Genomic DNA, 15,148 nt, shown 5'->3' on the forward strand with positions numbered 1-15,148 from the left:
GGGAACTGAACATCCGATTCCCTTGCCAGGTCGTGTCCCCTCCTTACTGAAATACCGGTGTGCGTGGCACTCGGGAGGACAAACATAAAGTTGCTGGAACTAAAGTGTTGACATTTTCACTGGTTATCACCATTCTCAGATTGATGGAAAAGTGAAAAATAGACCTACCATCAAAATATATAAAGCTCTTTCTAACCACTGACTCATATTAAAGATCGGTACCTTCCATGTGACGTAAAAAGCTAAAAATTTTCATGCTGATGGACATCGAATATATATATATATATATATATATATATATATATATATATATATATATATATATATATATATATATATATATATATATATATATATATATATATATATATATATATATATCAGAATCGTTGGACAACATCCATAAATGAAAATATAAACAAATGAAGAAAAATGCAGATGAGTGACCCACAAGACCATGGAGAAGCATGGCAATTTTGAGTGCCGACAGACATTGAAGCTGATACACCAGGAAAAAAAAAAATAAAAAAAAATCACAGGATCATCGGAAAGCATCCATTAATCAAAATATAATAAGTGAAAAATCAAATGCAGGTGATCGACCCCAGACAATGGGGGAAAAAACAGTTCGTAGGCTGACACAATGTGTAAGCACACACCGCGATTGTGCACACACACACACATACAATATATATATATATATATATATATATATATATATATATATATATATATATATATATATATATATATATATATATATATATATATATATATATATATGTCAGTGCAGATCTGACTGACACATTTGGATATGTGATAATTGATACACGCGAGATTTATGTTCAAACCTTGTATTATTTATGGTGGATAACATCAGGAAGGTGGCCTACACGAGTTGCAGTGCATCGTGGAAGAAAAATGCACCCCACAACCTCAAAAGTTCCCACCCCACCCTTCGGACAAGAGAGCAATCTGAAATGAGACAGTCGGCTCCACACCACCATGTGTGTATGTAAATAAATATATATATATATATACATATATATTGTTATGAATTCACGCCCGCCGGCGTGCGATCGGCCGCGTCTCTCTCATCGCAACCGCGTCGCCCACCGGACGGACAATTCAGTCGTGACTTTCCGGAGCCAACGCCGGAAACCAGTCACGGGTGGGTTTATAATCGCCACCACGGCCGAGCCAATTGTCTACCCGCGCAAGATAGGGTCACTCGCCGAATTCGATATACCTAAGTACCTGAGCGGGCAGCCGACTGGGCGACCGTACCTCGACGCAGGTCGGCTTGGGACACGAACCGCTTAAGTGGTCCGTTCCGTTCTGCAGTGATAACCAAGCGGGTATTATCGCCCGACCTCGCCGGATCCGATTCTATTTAATGGGTCTTTAAAACCCAGCTATTTATTCCGCGATGCAAGATGGCATTTCCAATAGGGAGAGGACGCAACGAATGGGGTACATTTGAACAAAGTACATTTATTTCACACAGCGCACGCAAACAGTGATGCAGGCAAGGCAATGAAATACAGTCGTACACGTATTCAAAGAAACAAAAGCAATCACGGAACGGGGAAAAAAAGACACAAGCAAGGGAAAGCACTACGACCGAATATTATTATTATTTCACAGGCACTTAACAGGTCTTACTTATGGACACGGTGCCACCAACATTCATTCGAAAGAAAAAGAAAAGGAAAAGACCACCCCCATAGACAGGTGGGTCAGACTGGGCCCGTGGGCCTTTATGGCATGGGACTTGGCTGACCGAATGGGCCCCACGATACCGACGCTGGTTACCTGCACCCCCGTGGTGTGATGGTCGGCAAGCTCTCTCCGGCACTCTCCTCTCGTGTGCGCCGCGACCCTGGACCACCTCACACAACCCTCACGACTTGGCACCCAGAGGGAAGGCACCCGGAGCTCGAACCACCACGAAGCAGCAGCAATCTCCCGACCAGAAAAGGCTCGACAACAAAAACACACGAGCTGCGAGCTCGACGAGCAGCCACCACAAAGAAAACCACGCACGAAGCAAACCACACTAGCTCCGAGCTGCCAGTTGACGAGAACACACGAGCTCCGCTGCCACCACGAAGAAGAAAAACCACGCGAGCTGCGAGTTTGACGAGCAGCCAACACGAAAAAACCACGAGAGCCGCGAGCTCGACGAGAACACACGAGCTCCGACAACAAAAGGGCTCGACGACCAAAGACACAAACTGCCAGACCTGGCGTCCTGCACGCCCTTATATCCCCTGGGGTCCAACCCCTTGCTCCTCCCCGTTCTCTGCTCCACCCCCCTTCCAGTTCCTGTGAGAAGCTTCCCGAAAAGGGGCGTTCCTCCGTTCCCAGCGAGTCATTCCAGGAACCGACCAATGGCGAATGATCTGCCTCGCCCTCCCCCCACACCAAGTGCGGAGAAAACAGGCGGTAATATTAGGCGGGAAAAATCCGCGCGCCCTCAAGTTCCTTCCTTTTGCTCGAGTTTATTGATTGAATGCGGAGAGATGGTTGTAATGTGTCGGTGGAGAAGAAGAGAATTGATAACTGGTGTAGCGGCGAAGGTGGTTAGGTGGTTGGAGATGTGGTTGGTTCAAAATAACGATAGAAAAGAAAAACCTACCTCAAAGGATCACAGCCCTGTGACACGAATAATTCCCATTAAGCAACGGTGGGGAAATCTAACTGAACACAGACTTATCGATCTAACTGAACTAAGGAACCTTTATGGTGTTCTGCGAATTTCCACAGCCGTAACAATATATATATATATATATATATATATATATATATATATATATATATATATATATATATATATATATATATATATATACATACATGTATATATATTCATATATATAGATATACATACATACGTACATATACATACATATATATATATATACACATATATATATATACGCATATACATATACAGATATACATATATACGTATATATATACATATATATATATATATATATATATATATATATATATATACATATACATATATATATATATACATATATATACACATATATATACATATACATATATATACACATATATATACACATATATATACATATATATACATATATATATATATATATATATATATATATATATATATATATATATATATATATATATATATACATATATATATATATACATACATATATATACATATATATACATATACATATATATACATATACATATATATATATACATATATATATATATATACATATATATATATATACATACATATATATATATATATATATATACATATATATACATATACAGGGGGCTACAAAAGTAGGTAAACAGTAAGGATTATACCAGTATTATAATAGTGGTGCGAGGATTCATTTAATACTAGAATTCATTCATTAACACTAGATTAATGTTTATTATTAATATGTTTATTATTGGTATGTTATTATTGATCTTCTTCTTCTTTCGGCTGCTCCCGTTAGAGGTCGCCACAGCGGATCATCCGTTATGATCCGCAGAGTGATTTGGCACGTTTTACGCCGGATGCCCTTCCTGACGCAACCCTGGTCGCCTCTTATGACACAGGGATATATGTTATTATTGATATGCTTGTATAATCAATAAAATATGTTTTGTGCGCACGTTTTGTTTTTCATTACTGTATACCTACTTTTGCAGCCCCCTGTATGTATATATATATATATATATATATATATATATATATATATATATATATATATATATATATATATATATATATATATATATATAGGCATTCCTCACTGAATGACCGAGTTCCGTTTCTACGACTTGGTCGTTAAGCGAATTGGTCAATAAGCGAGGATATATTTTTAAATGTTTATACAGTAGTGTACTGTATACTGTAATAAACAGAATAGAGGAAATCAGCTCTAATATATATATATATATATATATATATATATATATATATATATATATATATATATATATATATATATATATATTACTTAGGTTTGCATACTGTAAATACAGGTCATCGTTTTTATTTATTATGAATAAAGAAAAGGTCTAAAGGAAAATCCAACTTGATGACTTCATCCATGCCTTGTTATTTGCACGATAGTAAACGGGCAGCGTGTGCTTACGAACCTGCTTCAATGCACGTGGGTTCTCGGAGCGATAGATGAGGAAAGGCTTTAACTTGAACCCAGCGACATTTCTTCCCAGCAACAACGTGACCCTGTTCTTGAAAGCCTTGAAACCAGGCATTGTTTTAGCTTCTTTGTGTATGTCGGACCTTTCGGGCATTTTCTTCCAAAAACATCCAGTTTCATCCACATTGAAGATCTGTTCCGGATGGTAGCCGGCTTTCTCGATGATTTCATCAAATTGGTAAACAAATTTTTCCGCTGCTTCTATGTCCGCGCTTGCCCCCTCACCGCTGATACTCCGATTATGCAGATATACAATAAAGTACAATTTTATGGATGAAATATGTAGTCTTGGAGATTGCGAACGCTAGTGTAGTGAATACCGACTGACTGCGGGAACGAGACTGAGACTGAGAAAGGGTGATGCGAGATGAGATGCTTGACGCTGAGACGCCGCGCTGCCGCTTCCACAACCAAAGTTCTTGTACAGCATACAATACCGACTGGTCGGAGAGCTGGTCGTAAGTTTGGGCGGTCGTTAAGTGAGGAGTGCCTGTATAAATATAAAAAAAAATCTATACACACACACACACACACACACACACACACGAGGAGATTTGGACAAGACTCTGTGCAGAGCGTTGGTGCTGCTTCAGCAGTCTCCTTGGCTATTGGACACAATCCTGGACGGGTCACCACTCCAACACAGTATACCAGCATGCTGGCACACATTTTGCCGACCTCGGAAGGATGACAGGCCGAGTTAACCCCATCTGGTATTAATTCAACAGCTGGGTGGGATTTGAACTCAGGACCCTGGGATCCAAAGCCCACCACCCAAACCATTAAGCCAACACCAGGCATATATATAAATATATATATATATATATATATATATATATATACATATACATATACATATACATATATACATATATATATATATATATATATATATATATATATATATATATATATATATATATATATATATATACAGTAGACGAGGCGTAAGTTGTCACCATCGGGACCGAGAAAAAAGTGACGACTTAGAAATGTGATGACTTACGCGTATGCGAACATTCATGATGACTGTGGGGTGAAGGATGAAGTCGCGCGTGGCCTGGACACATATGTTTGAGAGCCGCCTATTGTACCAAAAGGAAAACACAATCCTCGGGGCATAGGTGGGGGTGAGTTGGTGAGTTGGAAAGTGATCAAGCAAAGATGGAATTCATGAATCAGTTTATCAAAAGTAAAGATAATGAACAACTCTAAGACAACTCGTATACCATCGGTGATGGTATGGTGACAAATTACATGACACACAGTCATCGTGGTGATGATTACCACTCAATGCCTATGTGTAAGTGAGTGCGGTAATGTACAAAACAAGCCAAGATAAAACCATGATCAGACTTCAACACTAAGCTCGATCGATCCTTTACTTCTTCGCAAAGTAATCCGTTATGTTTGAATGCCTCAAACTCTTGGGCATCTGGTGCATGAGAAAGGATTCAAACCGGTCATTGTATTCCATGATGTTGGCTGGGCAATCCTCCACCGAAAGACAGTATCGGCCGAATATTTGGCTGAGCCGACATTTTCCGAAACCACATGATGAGCACGTCATCGACATCTTCAAAGGACACACATTTCACGCATTTCACACTTCCCACCGGCCTCACGATCTTCTCCACTTGTCCAAATATCTTGCCCTTATTCTTCAAGATATCGTTCAATGTCTGCCGTTTGATGTCCAACTTCTCAGCTCTGTCTGTTTTCTTCATCAGTGGATTTGCCTCACAAAACTGGATAATGTCGTATTTTTCTTGGTAGGTTTTAGTTGTAAGCTTACGCTTCGTCGCCATTGTCCTGCCTGCAGTGCGATCAACGTGTGTATGCAGTTATAAATAGTCTATCACTGGCGGTGTACACCAATGAGCGAGCATCACGATTCCATGAAATCGGGCTTCTCACGAGGCAGCAGTTCCGTGTGACGAGTTAGGAGTGGTAATTTACTTGAGTTTCCATTACGTGGGAATGGACAACATCTGACAACTTAGACGAAGTGACGACTTAGAGATGACCCTTTATTCAAAGGGATTTAACATGAGATAAATTCGGGACTTTTTGACGCTGCCGACTTAGGCGAAGTGACGAGTTACACGCTGCCGACTTACACCTAGTCTACTGTAATATATATATATATATATATATATATATATATATATATATATATATATATATATATATATATATATATATATATATATATATATATATATATATAGTTGGGCGCCAGGGTCCGGTGACGAGAACGACCACTAGGTGGGGGAATTTACATCGATTCCCACCAGACTCCCCGGAATTGTAGCCCGTCGCTCACGGACAACTCCGTGACGCGGCGGGTCGCTTAACCGACCGTGGACGCCAATACCTCAACCGCGTGGCGTAGGGTCCTCCTGTCTAGAATCAAGTTACCTAATTAACCACGCGGTTTCAACTTCCGGGAACCACGCCCTTGGTACGCCTTGCCCGAACCGGATCACTCTACTGACTACGGTAGAGTACCAACTACCAACTCTACCAACCACCTTTCTGGATCGGATGCAGCCGAGCGGAACTGCCAAGGACGTACCGGCTGGAAGGAACGGATTATCGGGAATAAAGACCCGGCTAAACTCAGATCCGAACCATGCTGGACCAATGGAGGAAAAGACAAAGACGAGCTGGGAACATTTCTGCAATTATTTATTTACAATAGGCGAGGAAAAGCAGGTGGCACAGGAAAAAGGTTTATTGGTGTGTTCCGCAGGGAAAAGATGAGAGAGGTGTGATGTGACAATTATGCAAGCAACTTATAAAAGCAGACAGTGCAGACTTGACGTGAGAATAATAAAAACAACAATCACAACAACAAAGATCTTACACAGGCTTATCTAACGGACAGGCGCCACACACTCTGACACACACTCGGACAAAATAAACCCAATGAAAGGAAAAAGGGACCTTTTGCAGCCAGGAAGGGAGGGAGTTGAGGTCACAGTTTCTGGTACCTGAGCGTTTCGGCACTTGAAAAAGGTCGTGCGGTTCGGTCCACAGCCGCACGTGTGGAGATCTTGTCCATCAAGGAGCTTGAGTGGAGAGAACAGAGTCCGAGTCGAGAAATGGAGCAGTCGACAGGACCAGACAAGAGACCCGGTCGAGGTCCGGTGTGCGTGGACCAGCAGTCGGGCCGTCGAGGTGGGACGTGGTCAGAGCCAAGCAGCGGAACACCTTCACAACGACCCCGTCAATAACTGCAACCTTCCAATCCTTCTCTCACTCCAACGAACTCCTTTTCATCCCATACAACCAGGACCGGATTTACCATGTGGGGGGCCATGGGCACAATGATTGTGGGGGGCCCCCAAATTTGGAGATTAATCAACAACTTAAATTATAACTGCTTTTTCATCAACAACTTAACTTGTCTCTATAGATTTGGCAGATCCTGATCAGGAATGATTTGGCATTCATGTTCACAAATTATAATTAAATCTAACAATATGACAAGATGGATGGATTGTTATTGATATGGCTGGTGACTTATCTATGAGCTGATGACTTATCTATGAGCTCATTCTAAAATCAAATCACAAAAATGCTGTTGCTGCAAGAGTAAGAGAAAGAGATGGACCAATATAAGAAAATAACAAATGACGCGCTGTCATTAATCATACTACGAACTTCGACTAAAAATCTTCTAACTTCTAAAAACCCTCTGGACAAGAGAAATCCGAAATGGTGATTAATAGCCGACTTCCAGCGACTACAAATATACGGCAGTCGTCCACATCAATGAACATACACACGGTGCCTTAATCAATGGACAAGCTTCCTGCGCGACTTCGCAGCAGCGAACTCGGATATGATACTGTCAACCTGCATGGAATTGAGCACATCGGATTCGGTTGAAATGATGGTCAGATTGACCAGTCTCTGCTGCCCCATTGTGGAGCGAAGATGGTTCTTGATAAGCTTGAGTTTCGAAAACGAGCGCTCCCCGGAGCAGTTCGACACCATCAGTGAGAGGTAAATCCGAAACAGCACTTCCACGTTTGGGAAAGCATCGGTGAGTTTTCGCTCGATGAGAAAACTGTACATCTCGAGTTCAGTACGGCGAGAGTCTGGCTCTGACTCCTTCATCATGGCTTGAAACTGAATCATTTCTTCTGTGAGGTCAGGTGATAGATCTTCCCGATACAGCTCGACGAGCTTCGAGTATGACTCTCGAATCTGCTCCACTTCGAGTTGAACAAGAGCACACAGGAATCCAAATCTGTCGCTCATCTCGCTGTAAGGCCTAAGTCACATTTGCTCTACGGCGAGGATACCGCAGCCGTATGCCCTCTGAATTGACAGAAACGTGCGGCGGCCACAGAGTTTCTGAGGTGGCCTCAGGGAGGCCCTACGCCGTATGGCTATATTTTACAGGCCGTAAGGTCGCCGTGGAATTATAACGGGGAGTTATAACTTTTTTCATTTCTACGTTCGCCGTAGCAATTTGACAAGCCGAAAAAAAAAACTGGTAAAAAAAATAAATAAATGATTAGCCCATTCGTTACCGTCTATCTGGCTGCACGTTCGCCTTAGGGCCCCCCTGCGGTCGCCTTTGCGGGAACCTTGCGTCTGCCTTGAAAATTATATGGCCGCCGCAGGAACGCCCTAAGGTCACCGTGTGACATCAAATCAAAGACTGTACGGCAACCCCACGTTTTTGGTCTGCACAATTTATAAATACGCCGTGCAGCTCCCCGAAAAATAAAAACATATGTGACTGCTACATTGTGTGACCATGGAAATACTGCGGCCGCCATATAATTGCTGGTGGCCGTAGATTTTGGAGACCCCATGGCCGCCGTGGCAAATGCGACCTAGGCCTAAGCGTTTGTACGCTTTTCCAACTGTGACAGCAGTATGTCGATCACTGCAACATATCCACTGATGCGAAAGGACTCCTTGGTGTCGAGTTCGATTTCTGGAGTGTGTCCATAGTCCAAGGGAGCGAGGCGGACATTACGCTTTCGTCTACGCAATCCGCGAGTGAATTCCTCCGTACCTGAGCGCTCCACTCCGTCAACAACGAATGTATAAAACTGATCGCGTAATGACTGCACGAAGCTCGCCAGTGACTTGAGGAGCTGCACGGCTGTGTTGAGATCGGTAGCTTGTGACTGAAGGGTTTTACTCATACGATCAAATCTACCAAGGACAGTAGACCAGAAACCAGCATAGAACCCTATCTCGAGCGTGCACACCGTTTGGTGAAGTGTCTCGCGGTGTTTCTCGTTTCACTATTCAGTTGTTCATCGTTTGCGATTTCATCGAGGACATCCATGATTTCGCTGTAACCATCGAGAAGAGCTCGGGTTGCATCAGAATGAGCCGACCAGCGAGTGTCGCTGAGGGGCTTTGGTACTTGCAGACCTTTGGCTTTCAGGGCATCAAATAATCTGGCGTAGCGTGACGTGGAAGCTGTAAAAAATACATACACTTGTTCCACGGATTCAAAGAATGCTGCTGCAGGTCTACAGCATCCCACGGCCGACTGACCGACTAAGTTCAGTGAGTGCGTCACGCATGGCATAAATATTGCGAGAGGGTTCTCCTGTTGGATCATTCCCTGCATCCCGTTGTATTGGCAACTCATATTAGATGCCTTATCGTAAGACTGTCCTCGGCAGATAGCGATGTCCAATCCAGTGGCTTTCAAAAAATCCAGTAATGTCGTAGCTTGCTGGAGTGCAGTGTGTCCTGTGTTGCTCAGAAAGGTCATGAAACGCTCCACTGGAGCCTCGTTCTCGATGTATCGTAGAATAACTGTGAGCTGGTCGATGTGGCTTATGTCAGGAGTAGAATCGACTGACACAGAGAAGTATTTTGCCTCTTTCACACGAGCGACGATGTTATCCAGAACAGATTTTCCGATGATGGAGACCAACTCTTCACATGTCATAGATGATAAGTAGTTGGTGTAGCCACTACCTTGGTTGGCACATTTCTGGATGTGCTGCGCCAAAATGGATCGTATTCCACAAGTAATTCCATTAAACCAATGTAGTTACCATTCCTCCGTGACCCAACAATTTCAGCCGATCCACGGAACGCCAGACCACGTTCAGCGAGAAATGATATCACGCTCACACTTCGTTTCAGCACCTCCCTCCAAGAGGACGCAATCTCACTTTCCTGTTTGACGAGTTCAGTGTCCACACGACCTGCCGATGTTGCTCTGTCTGACAAGCGGATGATATTCACACAATGTACATGCGAACGCTCATGCACCTCGATAGAACGACTGGTATGCTTCCAATCATTGAATCCTTCCCCGCCCAGGGCAGTCGCGCCTCCAAAGAGCTTGCAAGTGATGCAGTACAGTTTTGCGGTTGATGTGGAGAAGCAAAGCCAGGACCTTTTCACGGACTCTCCGTTTTGTAGTCTACGGTAAAAAAGATTCTTGGAGCAGCAGCGTTTCCTACCTTCAACGAACTGTATGGATGAATCAAAGGGACCAGTCGAATTCTGCAGGGGCTCCAAATCTCGTGATGACCAGAAGTCGATCATCTCTGATGATGGTCGCTCAGGAGGCCAACATCCAATGTCATTGGCAAAGCCAGGTCCACGATCAGTCAGTATATCTCGCGCTTCTTCATCTGATGCATGTTCTTCATCGGTGGAACCTTCCGAGATGTTGGGCGAATCTTGACGCGGGGGTTGCATTGCCAAATCCGCTTGTTCTGTCTCTGTTGGTGTTCCAGCCTCTGTCATGGACGAATTGCCTGTTTGTGCAGGAGTGAAAACTCTGAGATTTTCCAGGTCTTGTCGACGACGGCCTTGTGTGTTTCATCTTTTTCCTCGGAACGTTTCCGCTTTTGAGCACCACTGTCATATTTCCGTGGAGCCCTGGATTTGTGCCTGTCGTCACCGAAGCCGCTCATTGTGGTTTCTGCAGCTGGTAGGTACCGAGTAACCGAGGTATCGTCAGAGTGCACGTGGGACGTACCAGAATCACGAACAACAAGTATTGAAAAGTAGGTTCTGGTAACCTTCGGTAAGTCTGCTAATACGGAGGATAACGATGAACAGCCGATCCAGGAAAATACCGTGATCAAACGGCTTGGATGAGATGAGACACCGAAGTTCCCTTTCTGCACAATGTTTATTAATATAATGGCACGAATTACGAAAGTCTCGCTCATCGAGCAAAGACAATATAGCGATGGTTCACTTCCACCCACCGACAAGAAACCGGAAGCTCTCACCATATCCGGTGGGAAAACACCAAGAAAGTAAGAATTACAGGCTTGCACTACACCAACATGGTATTCATAAATTGCATGAAACATTCATGGGCACAAGAGTACCAAACGTTCATACATATGGTGAAACAGCAAAGCCTTTCTAACAAGTATGTTTCACAAACCTGGAACATAGAAAGTCACACCGTGTGACTGTGCTGTGCACGCCAGTAAGCAGGGTACTGACAGCGTTCCCTGCCAGCCGCAGTTTTTAGTGTTATGTGTACAATACTACCCCTGCCGGCCGTGTGCTGTGCTGGCCTGGCCTAGTTTTACCATGTCGACTTTCACCTTTTCACCTCTCCTCTGGCTGGACCTCTGTATTCCGTCTGTGCTTGCTGGGCTCTGGTGGGCAGTGCCGTAGTTAGTTGGCCACGCTCAACCATCCGAAGCATCGATGACCGATCCAAAAAAAGATCCGAATGCGGGGCCCCCAATGCCCGAGACTTGCCTCGAGAATTTTTGACCATGTTGGATCAATTCTGTGGACCGTGGAAGAAACGGCTTGAAAAAGCCAAAGCTTGAAAAGGACCCTCACAATGACGCACAATTTTGAAAAGATATCCTTACAAAGAGTTTACAATCTTCATTCACCGGCAATAAAACTTTAGAAACACATTTTCAAGGGATTTTCAAAATGTCATCGACATTGTGGGGAGGGGGGGCAAAATGTGGGGGGCCCCGGGGCCATGGCCCCAGCTGGCCACCCCTAAATCCGGTAGTGCATACAACTATACTCTGAGGATTGCTTCGCATTTTATAGATCACAGAGATAGGGGGTGGAGCCATGGCGAAGCCGACGTCATCGTTCATCCTGATTGGACCGGGCCTTCATGCGGTCCACCTTCCTGGGCGGGGTCTCGCCAGAGGCCGGCAAGACCCGCCCACACCACGTGTCTGGGTTTGGGAAGGTGGAAGCAGAGATGGAACTGCCACAGCGAACGTCAGGATTCTTAATCGGAAAATGAGTCTCGCGGTAGGCGCTCGTCACGCTGTGGTAAGCGAGGCGAGGGTGCGAGGCCAGCGAGATGAAGGTACCATGGTTCAAATAAAAAGGGAAATAAAATAAAAGGGAAAAAATTATTTATCATCCTAACTAAAAGCCCATCGTAACGCACCCCCGTGTTTTCCCACTACACACAAGGAAGGGATCTATCTGCACATATACTAATGGAATAACTGACGTGGGACACCTGTATGTTGTATGCATACGGTTCCGGGAACCATAACAATATATACATATATATATATATATATATATATATATATATATATATATATATATATATATATATATATATATATATATATATATATATATATATATATAATTCGGGTGGTCCAAAAACAGCAAAAAAAAAAAATTCAGATGTTGTCTCCACAAGTCTTAAATTATTCCACTATGATTCAATAACGCACAGAAAAAAATTTAAGTTGTTCGGAGGTGATTTTGAGGTTGCTCCATATGACGACTTTTAGTTTCATGAGTTGGTTAAATTAGGTATGGTCAGGTACGATTACGGGTACTTCTGGATGTCCGAGGTGGAAATGGAGTGCATTTTCGAACTCTTGTGGGGTCGATTTACTCTAAGAAATGACTGCACGACATTGAATTCACAACCATTTTGAAAATATGACCTAAAACAAGATTTATCATTACTGGAGTTGAGTAACTAATCCTACTCATTTCGATATTTTCTAATCTATAATTATTAATTTGTTGTCCGTCTAAACATTTCTTAGAGTAAATCGACCCCACTGAGTTCGAAAATGCAGTCCATTTTCACCGAGGAAGTTCAGAAGTGTACGGATTCGCATCTCACCATACCCTAATTTTTCAATCAATGGAATTACAAACTATTAGAATATTTCGTCTCATTTACCAAATACCACTATCATCTCCGCCTCTATTGCTGTCTCCACTCCCGCCTCAACTTATTTCTAGCCGGCCCAACATCCAGTGTTTAGATTCAATGATTTACGAAAAATATGTTAGTTATTTATTTAGTTATTATCTATATATATTAATACTGAAGGACCAATTTTGTGCTCCTCGCGGTCACGTCACGTTTTTCTCGGTACTGTGACCTGGGCCGAAAGAAACTGCATACCTGTAAGAGTGCATCACACATAGTGTCAATAGTCAACCTTCAACTCTGAAGCAGAATAAACACTTTTTGTTTTACATTAGTTTACATGGCGACATGTGACGTCACTGCGGAGAGGTGTCAGGACGTCATGACATCATCGGTCATTCGCTGACGTCATTACGTCTGTCGTTGACAGAACGTTACCGCTGAGAGATGTAATTCCACTCCTCCAAAATAGCGTCTGCAATGTAAAACCGTCTTCTGCAGATGGTGACTCCCTCAGAATGTGAATTTGACACAAAAAATGAAACAACAAACATTGTATCTTCTATATATTAATACTGAAGGACCAATTTTGTGCTCCTCCTGGCGGTCGCGTCACGTTTTTCTTGGTACTGTGACCTGAACTGAAAGAAACTTCGTACCTGTAAGAGTGCACCGCACATAGTGGTAATAGTCAACTTTCAACTCTGAAGCAGAATAAACACTTTTCGCTGAGACGAGGGTGAGGAGTGAAGAGGCGGGGGGAAAGGTAAGCAAATTGAAAGCGGGAGACGGGGGAAATGGGGCGGGGATGAGTGGGCGGGGGCTGGGGTGAATTAGGCAGGGTTGAGTGGGGGGGGGTGGACAGGGGGGGGCCAGCGGCAAGTGGGGCGGGGAATCAAGAGACGGGGGGTGGTGAGTGAAGAGGTGGGGGTGGGGCCGGGGTAAGCAAATTGAAGGCAGGGGGGATGAGTAGGCGGGGCAAGCACGACCTATCCAGTCCATGTCCCTCGAGTGTGGGTGAGCTGGTGAGGGTGGTTGAATGAACGGAATCTGTCTGTGATGGGGTTTCAGCTCGTTATATTAAATTAGCGTATGGTGAGATGCGAATCCGTACACTTCTGAACTTCCTAGGTGAAAATGAACTGCATTTTCGAACTCAATGGGGTCGATTTACTCTAAGAAATGTTTAGACAGACAACAAATTAATTATAGATTAGAAAATATCGAAATGAGTAGGATTAGTTACTCAACTCCAGTAATGATAAATCTTGTTTTAGGTCATATTTTCGAAATGGTAGTGAATTCAATGTCGGTGCAGTCATTTCTTCGAGTAAATCGACCCCATAGAGTTTGAAAATGCACTACATTTCCACCTCGGACATCCAGAAGTACCCGTAATCGTACCTGTCCATACCCTAATTTAACCAACTCATGAAACTAAAAGTCGTCATATGGAGCGACCTCTAAATCACCTCCGATCAAGCTAAAAAAGTTTATGCACATTATTGGATCATATTAGAATAATTTTAAGCTGGTGGAGCAACATTATATTTTTTCGACTTTTTTGGACCATATATATATATATATATATATATATATATATATATATATATATATATATATATATATATATATATATATATATATATATATATATATATATATATATATATATATATATCTTCTTCTTTCGGCTGCTCCCGTTAGGGGCCGCCACAGCGGATCATCCGTATGATCCGCATAGTGATTTGGCACATGTTTTACGCCGGATGCCCTTCCTGACGCA

General features: G+C 43.0%; 1 protein-coding gene across 12 annotated transcripts in view; it reads right to left on the reverse strand.

The window, feature by feature from the left end:
- The window catches only part of LOC147030249 (histone deacetylase 4-like), a 168,574-nt gene that overhangs the window by 104,532 nt on the left and 48,894 nt on the right, over positions 1-15,148 (reverse strand). For 2 of the 12 annotated variants that reach the window (XR_015056279.1, XR_015056278.1), the window contains exon 4: positions 7,223-7,503. The exons of 4 other annotated variants lie outside the window; for them this stretch is intronic. Coding sequence is in view for 5 of the 8 variants with exons in the window: in XM_085874115.1 (XP_085730241.1) it covers positions 7,223-7,293 (71 nt within the window). In the remaining 3 variants the exon portion in view is untranslated. Of the gene's footprint in view, positions 1-7,222; positions 7,504-15,148 lie in introns of those variants that run through there. 6 more of the 12 variants (XR_015056277.1, XM_085874115.1, XM_085874111.1 and 3 more) reach the window with 6 other exon arrangements.

Source organism: Eptatretus burgeri, chromosome 3 (assembly GCF_056783735.1).
Source record: "Eptatretus burgeri isolate ZD-2024b chromosome 3, Ebu_testis_v1, whole genome shotgun sequence".
In the NCBI taxonomy this organism is placed as follows: domain Eukaryota; kingdom Metazoa; phylum Chordata; class Myxini; order Myxiniformes; family Myxinidae; genus Eptatretus; species Eptatretus burgeri.